The 21527-nt window shown below is 34.2% G+C and overlaps 2 protein-coding genes across 4 annotated transcripts; one reads left to right on the top strand and one right to left on the bottom strand.

Moving 5' to 3' along the window:
* Positions 1-895: 895 nt before the first annotated feature.
* Positions 896-6924, bottom strand: LOC120270422 (transcription factor GTE9). 3 transcript variants are annotated; one of them, XM_039277427.1, is made up of 11 exons: positions 6175-6924; positions 4847-6079; positions 4704-4755; positions 4466-4618; positions 2714-2784; positions 2200-2266; positions 2022-2102; positions 1821-1936; positions 1649-1715; positions 1422-1552; positions 896-1341 (listed from the first exon to the last, which is right to left on the bottom strand). In XM_039277427.1, exons 2-11 carry the CDS (start codon positions 6011-6013, stop codon positions 1069-1071), a joined length of 2178 nt encoding a protein of 725 aa, XP_039133361.1. In that variant the 5' UTR covers positions 6014-6079; positions 6175-6924; the 3' UTR covers positions 896-1068. The 3 variants fall into 3 exon arrangements, with proteins under 3 accessions (XP_039133361.1, XP_039133360.1, XP_039133359.1); XM_039277426.1 differs by having other exon boundaries at positions 4847-6702; positions 6789-6924; XM_039277425.1 differs by having other exon boundaries at positions 4847-6924.
* A 7832-nt stretch (positions 6925-14756) lies between these two features.
* Positions 14757-20403, top strand: LOC120270435. Its single transcript, XM_039277438.1, has 7 exons — positions 14757-15121; positions 15488-15755; positions 15863-15968; positions 16202-16322; positions 16410-17168; positions 17733-19470; positions 19779-20403. The coding sequence occupies exons 2-7, from the start codon at positions 15557-15559 to the stop codon at positions 20063-20065; spliced, it is 3210 nt and encodes a 1069-aa protein (XP_039133372.1). The 5' UTR covers positions 14757-15121; positions 15488-15556; the 3' UTR covers positions 20066-20403.
* The last annotated feature ends 1124 nt before the right edge of the window (positions 20404-21527 follow it).

Below are 21527 nucleotides of genomic sequence, written 5' to 3'. Positions count from 1 at the left end.
ATTGTCCGAAGTCTGTGCAAAAGTTGGAGGTTTTGGGAAGTTTTGAAAATTACGAGGGTGAGCAATTAATTTCCCTATTTTTTTAAATATGAAGAGGTATTTATTTATTTATTTTCTAAAATTACTCTAATACTCTATTTAATTCTATTTTTAAAATTAAATATAAATTAAGGGGTAATATTATGAAAATAACAAATATTTTATAAAAATTTATTAAATAACTAAATTTATTTGTATGCGAAATTTGATTAATTACGATAAATAAAAAAGAACGAAGAGAGTACAAAATAACAACTATGTGTGATAAAATGCAATTTAAACCGTCGAAACTCATTTGCACATCTTATTAAAAAACAATTTAAAAAAAAAAACCAAACACTCTTTCACCGCACACAGCAATTCAGATTAAGTTTCCTATATATATATATATATATATATTTTCACTCAATTATCCTGGATGTATGACATTGAGTAATTCACAAGAATTCTGGTCTTTTAAGCAAGAAAAAGTTGCAAGTGTGGGCAACTAATCAGCCTTTCATAATTAAAAAAATATATATGAGATGACGTGTGAGTGACCCTGGCTAAAAAACATTACATATTGGTTTGAAGAGTTTAATGAGCTAATCATTAAATATGAATTAAAATAATGAAAGAAAAACTCAACTTGACCTGAGAGCCATTCTTAGCCTCTGAAGTACATATCCAGAGAGATAAACGTGAAAGCAATTGATATCGATTCAAGAGTTGTTGAAAGCACACACAAAACTCTGAAGAAAGTGATCATATCCTTCAGAAGGTGGCAGTTGTAACCTGAGGAACAATTTGATTAAAGTCCCACCAAGATATCATATAAATAAAATAATATCCTGTTTCCAATGCATCCAGAGAGTGATTTTTGGAGGTCTATCCAACAATACCATGTAAAACTTCCCAAAATTGAAGGCTGTCAAAATCACAGCCACACACACACACACACACACACACACAAAGGGAAAGAAGAAAACTAATAAAACTCTATCATTGTTCATCAAGCAAGAGATCTGTTGATTCAGAGAAAGACACTGATTAATCAATCTCGCCTTCCTCCGGGTTGTCATCATGCATAGGAGAATTACCCGGCTCGCCTTCTTCCTCTTCTTCGTCATCTGGCTTTATATACAATCCAAGTTGCTCCAATGCATTGCCACCTCCGAGGTTGAACAAGCTGTCCGGAGAAATGTCTGGGCTTGTCTCGTTGATGATGGAGGATTCAGAGCCGTTTTCTGCTGGTACTGTCCGAAGCATTTCAAGGTCATGGAGAATCAAACTGTTCTCATTGATCTCCACTGTCTTTTCCACCTGCATTGTGCTTCGAATGATCGGTTAATAACAGGAAATGAGAAGAACCATACACTTAGCAAAAGAGTTGCACAATTAACCTTTAGCAAGGCCTGCCGCGCAGCCTCTCTCTCAAGCTCCCTTTTTCTCTTGGCTTCTGCAGCGGCTTCTGCTTCGGCACGCCTGCGCACTTCCTCAGCAGCTTTAGCTTCGGCTTGTAATCTAGCCTTTTCTGCTTCCATAAATGGTGAAATGATAAGTAAAAGCACAAGGCAAAACATCAATTATGGAATGAAATAATAAGATTACCGGAGGAAAGATACATTACCTTCCCTTTGCTGCCTTTCAAGTTCCTCCTTTTCACGTCGCAGCTTTTCAGGATCCAGCTTTTCACCCTGACATTATTAAAGTCAGCCACAAGCCAACTCAAGAAAATTAAATAGGATACAAAATTACAAATTCACCAAATAGCTTGAGAAAATTTTACTTTTGCAACAAACCTGGTCAAGTGCCTTCTCACGGGCTTTGAGTATTGTATCAGCAAAACGACTCCTCAATAAAGCAGCTCGGTAGAGCTTATCTGGGGAGACCTGCCTCTCACATGGAGCATTCTCCCCTAAAATTTTCATAGGGAAAAGATGAGGAGATCTGCGCAAATTAAATGGCAAGACCTCGATTTGCTTCTCAAATTTCATGCTTACCCTCTTTATTTCCATTCATATCAACAGATACTGTTATAGGATGAGTGTCTTGTTTAAATTGATCCAGACCATCGACAGATCCTGTGATTTTTACGAATATTACAACCTACACAACAGTAGGAAGCAAAAGCCAAACAAAGTATTCAATGAAAAGGTCAGAGGTAGATTAAGAGCTCACCGTTCACATCAAGAGAATGCATATCACTCTTTCCTTTGGTGATAACTGACTCTGGCTGAACATGTTCCTATAAGACCATGTTAGGACAAAGTTACAGGAGTCTAGTATCCAAGTATTTGAATATATATCTCAAGTGAATACAATAAGGAATCAACAGTATTTAGAGAGATTTAAAAAACAAAAAGAAAGAAAAAAGATATGGAGGGTTTTAAAAGATAAGGGGAAAAAAGGCAGTTTCAAGCAAACTTAGATAGCCCCTAAAAAAAGAAAAAAAAGGGGATATGTGACACCAAAGTCTTAAACCAAATACCACACCTGGATATGCCCAGGTAATGATGACTAGAACATGGATAATTAATGCTCTGTAAGAGCACAAAACTCAGGAGGAAAAACCAAGTAGGTATACATACTCTTAAAGGAAAATTTCAAATCTATATAAGAAATGAACATTTTATGCCAAAATATAAGAATATTAAGATGATGAACATTCTACCAAATAATCACTGCTAAATACCTTGGCAGTTTTTGGTGGACTAGTTATTTGAGCATCTGAGTCGCTTCCAGACGAACTTCCAGAGTCTGAATCTGCAGAACCATAAAAGAAAAAAAAAATGTCATTACAATATAAATGGGACAATAATTAACACTGAAGTTCAAGATAATAGAAGCTAAACCACAGTGAGAAAAAAAGAACTGGATTGAGAGTTGAGAGCCTAAGCAAAAATCCACATGGCAAAACCAGCTGATTTTTTTAAAATTTGAATAATATGACAATCAAAGTTCAGTGCAAAAGAGCACTCCTATCCTTCCGCTAAAAGAACCCGCATCAAATTAAACTCAGCCGAAGAAAATTGTAAAATAAAAGAGGTATATTGAAATTGGTTTTCAAGTACCTGAGCATTTGTGTGCTATTCTTCAGTATTTATGAGAACAATTTAATCTTTAAAAAGAATGAAAGATGTAAAACAAAGATGGTAACTAAATCACCTCATTGAAAAAGCCAGTACACCAGTTAAACATAGTAGGGTAAGACAGATGAATAATATGGCAGACCCTTTAACCTAAAATAATGCAAGATTACAGAAGAGAGTGACTTAAATAATCAATTGGCAATGCCTGCAAACCAGCTGAGAACACTTTTTGTGGACACTAGAAGCAGATCAATGTATATGGATCTACTTCCTCAACCTGGCCTATACGGTTTTAAAAAAAATCCGGCTCATACATCCAGAGGACAACTTTTTACTTTCTCATGGAATTGTGGCTCAAACTTACCTGAAGGTAGTGACATCAGCTATTAAAAGAGTACATTTATACAACTCAAAAACTTATCATCGTGATATCATGAATAGGAGCAGAAACAACACGTCTCTCACATCGAAAACCAATACCACACTATTTAACAAACCAGAAAAATAAATTAAGCAAGTCACCAAAGTGTATAAAATGCAGTATCCAACTTAAGAGCATAAGTCCAGCTCTGAACAGCAACACTAAACAGAGATCACATGCAGAACATCAATCCCAATTAGGTTATATGGCAAGCCAACTCCAAAATCTACAGGGTGAAGAATGATCAAAAAACATCAAAACATACAAGAAATCAGAAGTCATTCATTCCACAGGATTGGCCCATTTAGTTCAAGACAAATTTCACTATCAAACTATTTTAATAGATATCTCTTCCTATGCAGCACAATTTATCCCTTCTTTCTAGCATTCAAATAAGCCTTTATAACGATTAAAATTAAGCATCCGTCCAAAATAGGCAATAGATGGTGAGAAAAAAAGAGAGTTTATCAATGAAGAGTTTTATAAAATTGACAATGGATGATTAAGTTGTTAAGGGTATTGTGTAAAATCAGGTTCTGTCACAATCCAAAAAAAACCAGTCCTAGGTCAAGTACACTAACCGAGATAACTGTTGGAGGACATACCACCAGTGGCACATATCCTAGCATTATATCAACATGTATTATAAAAAATCTTAGAGAGAGTCAAAGAATGAAAAATAACCTAAACTTCAATAGAAACTAATTTCGAGAAAATAATCCACAAGCAAAACAATGATATCAAAAAAGGTTCAATAACATTGAGGCCACAAAGTAGACAAAGCATGTAAAAGATTTAAATCTGATCCACATTACAGAAGGAAGCAATGAACTACAAAATACAGCTAGATAGACAAATGGTCCCAGGACATATTTCTGAGGAACCATACAAATAAAAGATAAAAAAAAATAAAGGACAATAAAGAAGCACACACCGCTGGAAGAGTCGGAATCACTACTGGAACTGCTTGAACTGCTGCATTTGCTGCTTTTGAGTGCTGCATCTTTCTCAATCTCAAGAGGAGGATAGCATGGAATAGGAGGATCATTACCACCAATGTCTACATCTTCATCAGCAGGTTCCATGCCTGCGCTAGCACCAGGAACAAGACAAGGGAATTAATAAAGGACATTTAACTAGGATAAGTATCTGAATTAAGAGTTAGAAAAAACCTTTGGAAGGATGGTTCATTGGTGAGTTGCTAGTGCCATATTCATTCAACATCTGCAGAAAGAAGAAAGAAAGTAGCTATTGATATCATCTTCAGAATTAAAATGTTAAAATGATGATCGATAAGCTTAATCAAAAGAGTTACCTCCATCTCACAAGCCTTGGTTGTCGCAGGCTGACCAGTTTGCTCCTTCTGCAAGTCATCATCTAAAAGCTGCCTCAACTCAAACAACGTATCATCACTGAGGGTAGCAAAATCAATCTCAACACCATCCTCACTTGACTGATTTGAAGGATCACAATGCCTTCTCAAAAACTCGACAATGTGCACAGGCATGTCAGATAGCAATGACTCCACATGCCTGCCAAGACTAATTTTCTCCTCATCTGTCATCTTGGGCTTGGCAATTGCAGGATCAAAAGTTTTATTCCTCATGGGCGAGGCTTTCCTATTCTTTTGCAGCTGTACTGGCTTGGTTGCTTCTTGTTTTTTGTTCCTTATATCAGCTGTGGCCAACTTTTTCTCAACAGACTTCCACCTCGCTTCAAAAAACTTGCTCAGAGTATCTGCCATTCCATGGACATCATTGCCTGGAGGGTTGTATGTCATTGCATTAGTGAAGGTAAGTCTTACATCTGCGAGAAAATCCCATGGGCTAGAATAGGCACTGGAAGCAATTTTACTCTTGACTGTGCCAAGATCCATTGGATGCTTAATAATTGTGTGGTAATCTGGAATGTTCAACTTAACCACATCAACTGGTGTATTGAACACCCATCCATATTGGTGAGACATCACACGCTTAAGAATCACCTCACACTGCTTCATCAACATGGCATGAGAACTGCTAACAGGAGGAATAGCAGGAGCCCGCTTTGCTGATACAAACCTTCCTGTAACCCCACGCTTTAAATTGGCACCATTCTGTGCAGCAGAATCCCTTTTATTGCTATGACCTTGATTGATTGATGAAACTGAAATTGCATTTCCACCTTTCACACTCATAGACAGTATCCTCTTATGAACTGCTTGGACCTGCTGGAGCTCTTCTGTAAATCTCATCTGCAACTCCTTTCTCTCAGCAGCTGACAGCTTGGACAGAGAAATAACTTCCGTTGGAACACTGCAAACATCGAGTCTATCCTCATTTAAACTAATGCATTTCCTCTTTGGCGGGCAAAATTCCTCACAGTCCACCCCACCCAAGTAATCAAACCCCTCCGAATCCCCCATGGTCTCCACAGTATGACGGTAATCCGGAACAAAACCAGAATTGTACCCTTTCGAAAACTTCTGCGATTTACCCATCATTACAAACGAAAGATCCCTTGATTTCCTCTTCAACTCTTTCTCTTCAGTATATTCCACAAGAACAGTCTGTGCCATAGATCCAATTCAAGAAACTTTAGCGTGCAATGCATGCCATAATCACTTCAACACCATCTAATACTAGTAAATACTCCAAATTTCACCTTTTTGTGAAGCTTGTCTCTTGGAATTCAAATTCCCCACCAAGATCACTTCTTTCAGAATCCAGACAATTTGTGCCCCCTTCTAATTTACAAATGATTAGTTTGTGATTTCCGTGTATCAAGATCTCAATATAACTTTCAATGAATAAGAAAAGCCAGAACTTCACAAAAGGCTAAAAATTAAAGACCACTGAACAGCCTCTGCCGCTCGATTCAGATCAAAATTGCAAAAAGAATCAAAGTAGATCCAGACTAACACCACACCAACAAAGCCCTAGCTGCTGAACAATTTTCCCTCCACTGATGCAAAAGTCTAGTCCAGAGACAAACAATGGCCCAAGAGACCCCCAATCCACCAAACACCGCAAAAAAAAATTCAACCGTAATCCAACAGCCAACACGAAACCCTAACCCTAATCCACCTCCAATCCCACCACCCCCAACGCCGAACCACCACCCAAAAGAATCAAATTGTTTGAAAACCAACCCCTACCTCACCCTCTATCTCCGATTCCCCCAGAGCAAACCCTAAACAGCGAGAATGAGAGAAATCACAACCAAGAAATCGCAAGAAAGCTCAAAATTTACCGAAAATTGCGTCCAGGAATCCAAACCCGAATCCACTCGATCTCAAACGAAGCCTCCCCCTTCGCCTAAAAACCCTAGAATTCGAAACCCTAATCCCCCCCGCAGCTCTTCTTCTCCTCGTTCTCTTCCGCCCGATCCGCGTCAGCGAGTGAGTCAGCAACCAGCGCGACCGATTCGACGAATCGCTCACTCTTTCGCCGCGTTATTTATAGGCCCCACGCGCAAACCAACGAGTTAGTTCGGATCATCCTAACCGTCTGATCTTTGTATCCAACGGTCATTAAAGCTTAAGATTGGACGGATGAGATCTCGCCGCGTGTCGACATCGCTGGATCTCTTTTATGGATCTACGTCTTGGGTTACGTGAAGCTGCCCATTGTTTTGACTTTTTTTTTTTGGCTTGATTTGGTGGTTGGGAGGATGTACACCACTTTCGTGCAACCAAAATACGTGGAAGATCTACAGTGTAGTACTTATCAGATGATTTTTTTTTTAAGTTAAAGAAATTAAAATAAAATTACTTTCGGGTTTTTTTACTTATCCATTTTAACCAAAATAAGTGGAAGATCTGCAATGGAAAAAAATTAATTATAAGTCTTTAAAAATTTCAAAATATTCCATACATATATTTAATATTTAAATTTATCAGATAGTTTTTTTTCTAGACCTATTATTTTTTAGTTATATAGCTTCTATCATATTATTCTATTTTACAATATATACTTCAATGAGTTTTCGTATAATTATATAAGTGTTTATTTAATATTTGACTTTCATCTGCTTTAATATTTAATCATTTAATGTTATGTGTTTCAGCTTTAAAAAAATTATAAAGCGTTTACATAACATTACGACAAAAAGGACGTAAAAAAATATGATGTCGAAAAAAATGGACATTCTGTGAAAAACTCAAACTCATTAAGCTTTTGTAAATAACCAAACTTAAGAATGGCTATTTGTTCATTATTTGTTATATAAATTAAAATAATTAGTTAAAATTAATTGATAATTTAAATTTTATAAAAATTATATTAATTTTTTAAAATTTATTTGTATTAAAAATATATTAATTTTTAAAATTTTATTTTTATTAAAAATATATTTAAACAAATATGTAGTTTAATATAATTTATTGAAAGTTTTAAAATTATAGGAATAAATTTAGAGAAATAATATTTAATACTTCATAGAATTTTTAAATAGACAAATGAAAAAAATTAAAATACTTAAAATAAAATAAGCCTAAAATACCAAAAAGAGTATAATATATGACAGAAAACTAACATATTAATAATATTTTTATCTGTTGGTACTGAATTTATTGTTTAGGATGTTTTTTTCTGTTTCACTCGGTATTAAAAAAAACATAACAATGTTATAATTAAATTAAATACTGGTAACCATAACCGAAAGAAAAGGCAATGATCTTGAAATAACAATGTTGCATGATAGATGCTCACTGATCTTGAAAATAGCTTAGGTGTTGATGAGATTAGATTCTAGGGTTCCAATTGGGTCCATTAATTTTGGTCAGATGATTCAATGGGGCTTTAACCAGCACCACAATTTAGCAAGGGAGCTTAGTTTGTGAAGTGGAGAAGTCACCAGTTTTGTTTTTTTTTTTCTCTGAAAGCGACAAATTCTATATATCATGTTGTACGTATGCACAGACTCAAAATTGATCATCTAACCGCTCTTCTCATACAACGATATAAGGATTAAGTAGAAAATATACATCTACAACCGGGGACCTATTACAATTATTGCGTCTAACAAGACTCGAAACTTGAATTCTGTTAAATGTTTCACGCCTGCTTTTTGTGATGGGACTAATACCGCTAAGTTATGAAATCATTTGATAAGTCACAAATGCATTTCACTTGTTTTTTAAGTGAATTTTTTTTAATGTATAGCATGTTTAACAAGTTTTATTTTGTTATATATGTTGGATATGAGCTGAGCCAAGACCCACATCCAGTAAAACATCTAAATCTGAGAGGGTAATTGTTTCTTAAAGGTTTTAGTCCTATATATTATTTTGGTATTGTGTCTACTGTAGGAATGAAAGGGTATGTATCTTTTTATCTTCAGTAAAGATTGATTTTTGTTAATTTGTTATGTTATTTCCAAATGCAATGCAATTTTCTATCATATTTTCTTCATGACTTCAGTATGGAAGCTTCATTGTTGTGTAACTACTGAAGGGCTTTTGCATGTTTGTTTGAGTTTGTTAGTACTGAAAATTTGTATAACAATTAATGTTCAGTAAAGGATTAGAGTTTGTTAATCTTTATGTTAGTCCTATTTGTTATGTCCCTGCTTGTTTTACTTTCATCTTTTCATTAAGAATCACCTTTTTTTTTCAAAGTAATTTAATAAAGATAAATGCTGATGCTATAAATTGACAGCATTATGCATTTCTCATACTGAAACTAAAGTTTATGTTAAAAAAATTCTAGCTGGATTTAAAAGCTTCATAGAAGCATTCAATTTCTTAATTACTGCAAATATTTATCAGATACATGTTTTTTGGTTATGACATGATTCAACTAAAAGTTTCACAACAAATATTTCCCTGCAAATCAAGAACAGAACTTGTCAGCATTTGCTTATTTTGAATAATAATCCATTGCTGCATTTGTGCTGTGATGTTCTTAGTGAATTAAATTTTATGCAGCAATTTTGACTTACTGCACTTGAGCTCAGGCTTGCACTTAATTAGTCCATAACATGACTCCTTACTTAAAGAACATGGTGATCTTTTAGTAGATGTCATGGAGATCGAACTTCCCGAATCCTCGATGCCAAGGAAAGATCTTCATCTTCTTGTCCGATAACAATTACCGATATCAGCCCCGAGAAAAATAGAGTTGTTTCATCAATCTTGGCAACAATCTTGACAAGATAAAAAACAAATGTTTTGCAGTTTTCCATCCTCTGATTATTTCAGAGAATCTAAAGCCGAGGATATACTTACCTTGAGTGTTTATGCAGCGATGAAAATCAGTGGCCGAAGGTAGTTAATTTATGGATTTCCTATGCTCCTCACTTGCAACAGATTGACATAAAAGTGAAGGCAACAGTTTACTGCCTTCATGAATTTTCGGCATCTCAAATAAAAATGTATGAAAGATCTTAACAAGCTGCTCAGACTTTATAAGTTACATTGTGGGCAATAAGCTCATGCCAACAACTGAGTACTTTGGCTTGTTAGGCATCAAATTTACATAAATTACTTTTAAAAAAAATAATATGTATAATAAATTATTTTGCATCCAAACACATACTTATTTTTACTCTGTAATAAATCATCCTATCCTCTGCATATAATAAAAGCTTTAATCAATCTAGAACTAGGTACCTTCCACAATCTAAAGAGCTTTTAAATTATATAACAAAATTATTAATTGTTAAAGTTTTTTTTTGTTGCAGATAACATGCCCAAGCTTTTAGAGCATTTTAATGGTTTTTTTTTTCTTTTTTTGCAATAAGCGCATTTACAAACAAAGCGGTGCACATAGGAGAAAAAGAGTTTGTCTGCGTGTCTTCATCTTGTTAACATGGGGAATGATTTACAAACTCATTCTAATAACATGATATTTTTAGTATTATTGTATTCAGTGCATTTCAAATCAAATCAAAAAAATTTATGTATACCAAACTTTATATTGTAGGTCTAGTACCGTCTCACCAAAAGCCTATAATGATTTTTTTTTATTATTATTGAATATTTTTGTGTCCTCTCCTGCCTCTTTTGTTTTTATAAATTCAATATTGTTAAATAACAAAGAAGAAAGATGAGTGTCCCATCAAAATAAGAAATGAAAAGGTCTTCTTCAAATTGTGATAGTTGTGATGTTAATCTCATTGTTAAGACATGATTATAAACAAAGTTTAATAGTCTCAATCATATCGTTGTCGATTAGAGTAGATAATGACAAAGATTTATATAATAAATACATGATGTTTGGCAAAGCAAATTATTTGGCCTTGGATTAACATATGCCATTAATAAGTCTAATGAGAGATTGGTGCACTTTATTTATTTATTTATTTTTTTTTTTGTGGGGGCTATTGTTAGAGTATGGTTTAATCCAAACCAAAATATTCTGTCCTAATTCATCATTAAGTCTTAATTAACTATTAATCACCATTTTATTTCATTGCCTTTCCTTGAGCATCTAATGCAACAAAGTATTTTGTTGATTGGACTTTGTAACAGTGATTGCTTGCTACATTCTAACATAAAGTGATGGAATAAGCTCTTTAGTTTTAATATATATATATATATATTATCAAGATAAAAAACACTGATAAAAATTAATAATTGTGTTTAAATACAAATAGGGCTAAGATCAATGATTCAACTATATCTTAATGTGCAAGTTCCAAAGATTCCTGAGTTTATTTTTGAAGTCCTTTTTTTAAAAAAGGGTGAATGATATTAGCAATATATATACTAAATATCATTTGTGGACGTGCAGAGGATTCAAGTTAAAATTTTAGGGGAGCTGGATTTGCAGACGCCGGAAAAAGACGCATAGTTATATATATATATATATATATTAATTATCATGATAACTATGCATAACTTTATTCTTAAAGCAATGCATGAAAATAAATCAAATACAATACTTATATTCTTATCAAATAAAGAATATTTTGATTATTTTTTTAAATAATGTGGATAAATCATTCGTACGCACATATTTTAATTAATATGTCTCAACTATGCATTGAGTGAGAGTCAAACTCGATTTTTTTCACATTAGAGTAAGTGTTTTACCTCTTTGCTACCCTGTCGATGATTAATTTATATTATTTATAACCCAATTATTCTCATGTTTTATGAGTAATTAATTATTAAAAAAATTAAATTCCTCAAAATTTGTGCACCCTGTACCAAAACCATTTATTTGAGTTTTAATCAATAGATACACTCCATTTAAATAAATAAATAAGTTGAAAAAAGTAGGTGCACTGTGGTCCTTTACATAATTCACTTGATTTGTAATTTGTAATTTTTAATTTTTAAATTTTGTCTCACTCAAGGATTAGTGGGTCTACTTAACACTAATTATACTATAAATGAACATATATTTATTTTATGTAAAAGAAAAATAATTATTAATAAAAGGCCCCACAAACACAACAACAAGTGCAATTGTCTATATAATAATCAGCATCAGTGCAAGCTAGCACAAGCCTGGCAATCCTTCAAGCACTCATTTATAAGGTACTTTGCTTGGATTCTTCATGTTTCTTATTTTTATTTATTTGTTTATTTTTAATTTTTATAAAGACTCACTTTTTTCTCTTTTTAACTTTTTCATATTTTTGTAATTATTTTATTTTGAAAACACATTATAATTTGATTTAATCCAGTAAACAAAATTTCTATTTTTATGCAGCATTTTATATGTATGTATTAATATATATATATATATATATAGGCAAATTATCATGAGTTTTATATGATAAAAAACAGAATTATATGTATAATTAAAATATATATCACTTGAATACTTCTACAAGATTCTCATTTGATTATATATTCTTTTTTTTTATAAGAAATTAATTTTTTTTAAAAAAATTAAAATTAAATGGTGAATATATAAAGCTTTAACACTGGTTTTTGAGACTTTGGTTTCTCATGAGGGCAAGATATAGAGTAGACCTCCCAAGCAATAAAAATAAATAAATAAATACAAATGTTTAATAATAATATATAAATGAATATAGTTTTTTTAGGGTATATTGTATAAATTATTCAGCATTAAACAGATATATAAGGAATTATCATATAAGTAAAATCTGAATAATTAAAAGCATTTAACTTGTACTCACAAAATTCGATGATTCAAGTCTTTTCAACTACATGATTCAGGTGCAATAATAAAAAATAAACACACATTATTTATAGATTAAATATAAAAAAAAATCACAACAATCAGTGTATTTGCATATACAACTTCACCGTTAAGGCAACATAACTGAAAAAATCAATGATCATAAAACTTAAAAAAAAAAAAAAAATTTAATAGTCAACCCACCATCAGTACACTAATATACAGTGCACTTGATAATATAATTTTTTAATATATATATATATATAACAAGGAGGCATAGTCCTTGAAAGGAAACATATGCAAATGCCTGTTGATTGAGTGGTTGGGTAAGTGGGCTCTTTCTGGCACAAATGAGCCAGTAGCTGCCAAGACATTAAAATGACCACTCTTGTTTCGCTCTACCAAACTTTTTTATATTTCATGTATATATATATTTATAAATGTTACAAGAACAATTAGTTACGAACATATTTACTGACTAAAAATTGATCATCAAACTCAAATATTTTCACTCAGTGATGTAAAATTTGGGACTATAAAACCGTACTCACGGTAAAAAGCTATCACCGCCACATATATTTAGTGGGCTAGAACTCATGATACTTAAATGTTTAACGCCACATATATTTAGTGGGCTAGAACTCATGATACTTAAATGTTTAACATCGCGTTTTTTGCAATAGGCCGAACACACTGATGATAAAAATATTCGTTATATGAGGATGAGTAATTTAGGGATGTTCTTAGACTTTTCATAGTATTCGGATGGCAACGATCATTATAAATAGTACTCAAAAATCGATTCGATAATATCACACAATATACGTGAACAGCTAAATATGTACAATACTTATATTAAAAAACACCCGTAGGATGATGATCCAATTTATGTGATTAAACGCTTCTAGAGAACAGTGATCTAGGTACGTACCTAGATTATTTTTTTCTCTTATTATATATATAAGTATATATATATACTCTAATTTTGATTTCTCCATTTTATTTATTTATTTTTCAATTTCCTTTCGGAGCATCTTCATCTCCACTTCTGCATTCAGACACTGCAGACCTCCATGTTTGACCACTATTTTGTTTCTCAGCTCCATTTTTACTTGTCACTTGCTAATATGATTATGTATAGATACACACATATTAATTTATTTAAATAAAAAAAACTGATTGAATTAATTAAATTTAATGAAGAATAATCTTAAAAGTATTTTATTATTTATATATTTGGTTGGTTTCATAAATCATTTTTTTCATCCATCTTACATATTTTTGTAATGATTTAAATAAAATTTCAATTCATATAGCTATATAAGGAATTATTTTAACAAAAATATATTAATAATTACTAATTCACATTTTTGTTTCTAGAAATCCAACTCTTGATTTGATATATATATATATATATATAAACAAAAGTTAGAGCAAAATCAAGTCAGTTTTTTTCTTTTTGTGTTTTCAATACCAACAAGCATTTACCTAACTTTGATAGTTCTTAATTTAGTTACAAAAAATAACGTCACTTAGTTGAATAACAACATCACATTAATTCGTTATTTTAAAAAATTATATAAAAAATATAATATTATTATAATATTTATATAAGGTAACATCTTAACAAATCAATAAAAGAATATAACATGAAATATATATATATATATATATTATGAGACATTTTCTACAACCAAATTGTTTTTTATCATTAATTAAAGGGGAAAAGTACCTACAACTCCCTCTAGTTCTACCAAATCTATAAACTATTCTCTAATTCCTTCCTATCTCCAAACCATCCCTCATTTTTTCCATATCTAACTTTGTAATCCAATAAAAATTTAAAATGATAAAATTTACTATATTATTCTTTCAAAATTACAACCACTAACTCAGCATCTTTTATCGTTCTTAATCAAAAACTAAAAAAATATTTTTTATCTATAGATAAAATTTAGTAGCGAAAACAAAATCTTCCAGGGATTATAAAGTAATTTTATTTGATTTAATTAATTAATTAACTTAATGAGAAAAAAAAGGAAAATAAAAAGAGAAAACAGTCTCATTTGCAAAGCAAAGAAAGAAGCAGAGTGTGGGAGTTGAGAGAGAAAGAAAAAGAAAGCTTGCATTAGAGGGAAACTTTCTCTAAAAAATAAAATAAAAAAAATAAAAAATAAATAAAAAATAAAAATAAAAAGAGAGAAAAAGGAAAAGAAAGAAAGAGAAACCCTAACAAGCTCCACTGGCCCCTCCTCCTCCCTCCTACTCTTTCTCTTTCACTTTCTTGATCTCCATTCCACCAGAATCCCTCTAAATTGCACAAAATTAGGGCTTCTTCTCCCCGATCTCGGCCGTGTTTGCCGTTCATTTGTTGAATGCCGTTGTTTTTTGGCTTTGAATTTGAGTTGATTTCGGTTGGTTTTGGGAAAAGGTGCCGCCTTTGCAGTGGTTGTGCCGGAGTTGGGGAAGCCCTAAGAGAGGAGATCAGTGCTCGTTGGGGGTCGGGAAAGGTATAAAAAGACGTGGAGGGATTCGGAAGTGATTTTTCCTGGCTTTGAGCAATTGGGCAAAGGGTATTGTTATTTAGGTTTTTTTTGGCTGTTTGTGTTTCCTGTTGCATGGGGTTTTCCAAAATTTTTGACTTTATTTGGCGTTGTTTGTTTGAATTGGATGCAAAAGTTTGGATTTTTGGTTGAAATTCTCAAGTATTTAATTCAATGACCCGTGTTTTGTCACAATGCGGCATTGGTTTGCTCTCAGTGCTGTTTTTGTTAAATTCAGGGAGGAGAATTCTCCGAAGTTGATCTCTTTCTCAATTTGATTCTTATTTTTAGTTTTCTTACATCTGTTTCTATAAATTTGGTTCATGATTGCAGGTTCAAATCAGACATGGTGTTTTTGTCCGTGAGAATGATAGTTTTGTAAACATAGGAGTTCTGTAGAAGATGCCGCCTTCGCCTGCATTGAGGTGCTCCCCTGGGAGGGAGCTTAGAACTGAGCATAACCACAAGAGAGGCCGGAGTTTTGAGAGCAGTGTTCCAATGAAAACTAAAGATGATGATCTTACCTTGTTCACTGATATGGAGTCTAGGGAGAGGGATAACTTTTTGTTACAATCGGCTGATGATTTGAATGCCTCCATTGGTAATAAAGCTCTCAGCTTTTCTTCTTTGTGGTTCTTGATTTTTAGCTTTGTTTAGTTGGTAGCTGTCATCGGTATTTTAGTAAGATGACGCATTTCTGTGCATCAGCGAGATTGAGGTACTGTTCCGATTTGAAGCTCAGCGTCAACATTCGTGCCGGGGGACAGAGCAGTGAGTTGCTGAATGTGGATGGTGAGAAGAATGATTATGATTGGTAAGCTGCCTTCTGTTAGTAAGCTATTAAGTTAGTATTCTTTTGACTTTTTTGAACTAATTGAGTGTGTCTTTGTTTTCTATGATCTCAATTAAAATTTGAATAAATGGTTCAATTGAAGACTTACTTTAGCTTTATTTTTCTTGTTGGTCATTTTTTTTTTTGGCATCTGTGTTCTTTCAACTGTTTCATTGGTTATTATTATTAAAAGAGGGGTTTCTATTATGAAATAGGCTGTTAACTCCTCCTGATACTCCTCTTTTTCGGTCCTTGGATGATGAGGAGGCTCAACCTGTTAATCCAGCACCTAGGGGAAGGCAGCACAGTCAGCCCATCTCTATTCGATCGCCTGCTGTAAGTGCAAATGAGTTGCTAGCATTCTCACCCGGCCAGGGGGATTGTATTGTTTTGGCATAAAACATATGATGTTAATTTTTGCAGAGTGAGAAGGCTCAACGGACAAGTAGAAGCAGTTATAGTCCGCATAGACTGAGCCCATCACCTCGATCTACCACTGGTGTCACTCAACCAAAGGTAACTCCATCTTCTGCTCCCCATTCTAGTCTGACACCTTTAAGGCCTACGACGCCTTCAAGAAGACCTTCTACACCACCGAACAAACCTTCAGCAACTACTCCCCGGTCTTCAACTCCCACTCTTAGGAGGATGAGCACTGGTTCTGGTGGTCAGGCATCTTCACCTGTAAGAAGGGGGACCTCCCCAGTAAGGCCAAGTCGTGGCAATTCTGCTTCCCCGAAGCTGCGAGGATGGCTGACAAATCCCCCTGGTTTCTCCTCTGATTCACCTGCAAACCTTTGTACTTCTCTGGCAGAGTTGCCATCATCAAATTCCAAGGCTGTGTCTCCAGCATCTAGAAATGGACGACAGTCCATGTCACCAACTGCTCCTAGAAACAGAAGGCTGTCAATGTCACCTGTTGGTTCTAGAAGTACTACCGCACTGCATAGCCATGAACGAGATCGCTTCAGCACTTACAGTAAAGGTTCTGTAGCATCATCTGGTGATGATGATGTGGATTCTCTCTACTCTGTAGGCATTGAGACCTCTTCCAGCCCATCCAGCGGACAAAATGGAGTTATTGGGAATAGCAGAGCTATACCATTCTCTAAGAAACCAGTCAGAACACCATCTGCAAGTTCTATTCCCAAAAGGTCTTACGATTCTGCACTTCGACAAGTGGTACGGTTTACTTGTTAATTCTTCTCGATTATCTATATTATTTTTAGTTTCGTTTTGAGAATATTGGTAGAATCATGGATGCATATGTTTAAATATTGGAAGATTTCAGTATGTTAATGACATTGAACTGAATTCTTTTAATTAGCAAAACTACTAGATGATCACATAATAGCTTTCTCACTGGGATTTGAAGTAGAGAATAACATACCTATTCTCTCTCATCTGTTGCATAGCAGTTATACTTCTTACTATTATATTTGGCAAAGGAACTTGTAATATGAATCACACTGACATTTTCTTAATCACAATATTTGTTTTTTGGTTTCCTTTATGACCCTTATTTACTAAGATTGATCTTTTCTTTATATCCTCAATGCCCTTCAGTTCATCATTCATTTTGGTTTTTTGAAAAACCTGTGTATTTACATTTCTCTGGAGAGCTTTTTAAAATATTGACCCCCTGTAACAGTTATGGTCGTAGTTCATCTAAAACTATTGGTAACACATTCACTCATTTTACTTACTATGTATCTCTACATTGCTTGATTTTTGGTCTTTTTCTAGGATCATCATAAAACTCCCCAGAATATGTTCAGACCACTTTTATCAAGTGTTCCTACAACCACATTTTATACTGGGAAGGCAAACAGTGTGCATCGTCCATTGTTCTCAAGGAATTCTTCTGTCACAACTAGCAGTAATGCAAGCTCTGAGCTAGGTGTCATTGTTGCTCATGATTTTGTTGAGGCCGAAGATCATGACCAGAATCATTTAGTTAATGAATGGGAAAAGCCTCAGGATTTTGACGCCCAAGAGGAAATCTTTATATTTGACAAGATGGATGAGATAAGTGAAAATGGACATTCTGTTGGAGGTGTGTCAAACAAAGTTGATCTGGAGGAAGAAAAATCTGCTGCCAACTTCAGGGATCCTGGATGCATAGCACCCGCTTCTGATGCTTCATATCTTGCCGGTATCCCTTCTAAGGTTGATTGTCTTGAAATGCTGAAGACTTGCTCTAAATGTGGAAAGCAATTCCGTATTATGGACATGGAATCAATTACCGATGTTTGTCAAGAATGTGTTGATGATGATTTGGCTTCTTCTGAAGCGGCATCTCAAACTGCTTTTCTTGTAGCTCAAAATGAATATTCTCAGTCAGTGAGGCACGCTGGAATAGATAGATTGTCAGAAGAGATGCTGCCTGCCATGGAAATTTCTGAATTGCCTGGTTTGCATGAAAATAATGTTGACCGGGATCCTGATTTTGTGCCAAGCAGCTCTTTTTGCAACATGGAGGTTGATCTAACCAAAGTCCATTCTGATCAGCAGCCAAAGAGCTATCAAGAGGAGAAAGCTGTACAATCTGAAAGTAAATTTCAAGAACCACGGGATGTTACTCATCCAAGTCCAAGGGCTTCGACTCCCGAGGGAACAGGTATATCAGTACTATTGCAAAGGTCAAGTAGCAGTAAATGGCCTGTTGTCCAGGGAAGAGCATTCTTGGCTTCAAGTATAATGTGTTCTGAGCCTTCTTACACAAGGGACAATGCTAATGTGCTGAGACGCAGCTTTAGTCGAGATAGTGCTTCCCCTTCTTCTTCAGTTGACTTGGCATCATCTAGACAATCAGAGTTCCGCCTTCAACGACAGTTAAGCAGCCGGAAAGCGGAAATAGAGCACATGAGAAATGCTGGTAATGCAAAAGCTCAAATTACTGAGCCTTTAAACTCTGGAGTCTCAAGTGAGCAAACATTAAATGGTTTTGTTGATGCTGTGGACTATGAACCTTATGGGAAAAAAGAAACATTTGATCACGAGCATAACAACTCCCTAGAAAACATGAGATCAAGTAGTACAAAGTCCATGCCTTCCACACAAGCGGTTGTTGAGGGAGATTTATTCGGTTGTACTGATAGTTTCACAGTAGTGGACTCTTTGCATGATGTCGAGACTGGATTAGCAGGCGTTTCAGAAAAATTAGGAAACAACAGAAGCACTCGAGAGTCAGGTGTAGAACATGGTATACCAGATTCCTCTTGTATTGGTGAAGAAGACATGCTTAATAATAGTGTTTGTGGAAATGAGATGTCCGCTGTTCCAACAGAAAGCCCTTCTTTGGCGATGCCACAGTTACAAATTTCTCTTGAAGGTGTCCAAGATTTACAGAGTGATTCCGCTGCCTCAAGTGATCGAAACAACATGGATGTATCTCCTGAATGTTCTGGTCCTGCATCGTTAGAGAAGGATTCAGATTCACCGGCATCCGCAATGGAGTCTTACTCCATTGACCAACATCATGGTAACTATGATATTCCCTCAACTTATTTACCTTGCCTTTTCTTTCATATATTCCTGGACTGACTTTTTTGCTGAAGTTCACATGGTATGGTCCTTGATCCTAATCACCTACTCTTATGTAATAAATGAACACATGGAAGCATTGTGACTTTTGTTTCCTCTTACTCTACCAAAGATTCTAGTTGAACACGTGAAACTGGACATAATGATGCTTTTTAATTCTGAGTATAGTTTATTCATACAATGCAATTGTAGCCACACTTGCAATATCTTTGTTTTCATTCATTTGGAATGCCTTCTTTTCGACAGAGAAATCAATGATCACGGTGGAAGGGCCCAGAGGACACATGTCAAGAAGCCTAACACTCGAAGAAGTAACTGATACCATCCTCTTCTGCAGCTCCATAATTCATGATTTAGCTTACAAGGCTGCAACAGAGGTAATGGAAAGGGAGGAGTTTGTAACAGAGCCTCTTCGGCCAACGATTCCTTCTAACAGAAACACTGTCGCCAACCCAAAAGGACTCATCATGGACATCATCCTACAAACGAACACCGAAACCTCAAAAGACCAAGCAGAAAAAGCTGGAAACTGAAACGAACACCACGGTCACAGAATTCAAAGATAATACAAAGATCCAAAACACCATTGTTTCAAATCATGACTCGGTCGCGAACAAGCTCGACAGTGCTAAACCTCCAAAGTTGGAATCCAAGTGCAATTGCACAATAATGTAGTGAACCTATATTGATGCAGAGAGTATATACATAGACTTTAACTGATTTATTTGCGATGGAAATACCACGGTTGTATCGGTTGATGTGGTTTTGTATAATTGTTTATGTATGAGAGTCTCTTCATGAGAGGAATTATAGAGTTTGTAGCAGGCTGGTTCTTTGGTTTTTAATCTTGTTAGTCTGGCCCTCTTTTTTTTGTACTGCTTCTGTTCTGTTTTAAACTCTAGAGCTATTCTTTTGTAAATGTTCTTCACTGTTTGTTTATGTTTGTGCTGGGATTGATGGAAAACAATGGAAGGGAAAATAGAAAAGAAGGAAATTTTGTGATACTAAAAGGAGTAGAAATTTGTGTTTTACATTGTTGCAAATGAATATATATATATATATAGCAAAACATCTTCTATGGACGTCCATAGATAAGAAATCCTCTAAAGAAATCCTTTATGCAGAACATCCTCTATGGACGTTCAATTATTAGCTTTTGGATCGTGATCGAATGATTGATATTGATGAACAATAATAGTGTGTAATGTTTCATATTGTTTCGACTGTTGCTATTGATCTCAAATGATTGAGATCACTGCGATCTCAAAACTGTATCACTGTAGATCCGATCAGCAATGATAATGGATGTTCATAGATTTTTTATTTATGGACGTTCATCTCTCTATATATATATTGGATTAAATAATTTGGACTATTTTCAAAGTGTCTTTAATATAGATTGTCAATCCAGCATGAAATTAAGTGTATTCAATCCAAACTTTAAAGACACTAAAAATGACAACTAATTTAGCATGATTGAACAACTCATAAAGACTCCAATTTCAATCAAGTTTCTCAAACTCAAGTTTTGGACTGGCTTGTATTTCATGTCTTATCAGTTATCACCCTCTAATTATGCATCATCCTCAACATAACAAGCCACATGCTGAGCAAGATCACTTAACTTTCCTTTTAAAAAATATATATATATATTCTTAATTATAAACTATTTTTTTTATAAAATTAAAAACGAAAAAAAGATCATATACTTATATGTATGGCTGAGGAGGATTCATCACACTCATTTGTACTTGTTAGTAAAATAAAATCTCAAGATTTCGACAAGAAAACAATGATAAGAAAGTACATTGTGTTGAATTAAAACAGACCCCAAAACATCCATGTTTCAACAAGAAAAATAATCATTTTGCTCAAATAATTGCACAAGTTGATTAGAATGGCAAGGATAGAGTGGGGAACACAGAAAGGTTGTGTCCAAATGAAAGAAATGAAAACTCTTATCCATGAATTGTATTGCTTGTTGGTTGGAGGAAT

This window comes from Dioscorea cayenensis, chromosome 10, assembly GCF_009730915.1.
Source record: "Dioscorea cayenensis subsp. rotundata cultivar TDr96_F1 chromosome 10, TDr96_F1_v2_PseudoChromosome.rev07_lg8_w22 25.fasta, whole genome shotgun sequence".
Taxonomy (NCBI): Eukaryota; Viridiplantae; Streptophyta; class Magnoliopsida; order Dioscoreales; family Dioscoreaceae; genus Dioscorea; species Dioscorea cayenensis.
This window is presented reverse-complemented; position numbering and strand designations above follow the sequence as displayed.

Bases quoted from the DNA above. Each gene is read 5' to 3' on its own strand.
- LOC120270422 (XM_039277425.1), bottom strand. From the start codon at position 6,088: ATGGCACAGACTGTTCTTGTGGAATATACTGAAGAGAAAGAGTTGAAG. The intron at 4,756-4,846 runs GTAACTCTTTTG...TTCTTTCTGCAG, and splicing joins CCAAGGCTTGTGAGATGGAG to ATGTTGAATGAATATGGCAC. The intron at 1,716-1,820 runs GTTTGTTGCAAA...TAATAATGTCAG, and splicing joins GTGAGAAGGCACTTGACCAG to GGTGAAAAGCTGGATCCTGA.
- LOC120270435 (XM_039277438.1), top strand. From the start codon at position 15,557: ATGCCGCCTTCGCCTGCATTGAGGTGCTCCCCTGGGAGGGAGCTTAGA. The intron at 16,323-16,409 runs GTAAGTGCAAAT...TAATTTTTGCAG, and splicing joins TCTCTATTCGATCGCCTGCT to AGTGAGAAGGCTCAACGGAC. The intron at 19,471-19,778 runs GTAACTATGATA...TCTTTTCGACAG, and splicing joins CTCCATTGACCAACATCATG to AGAAATCAATGATCACGGTG.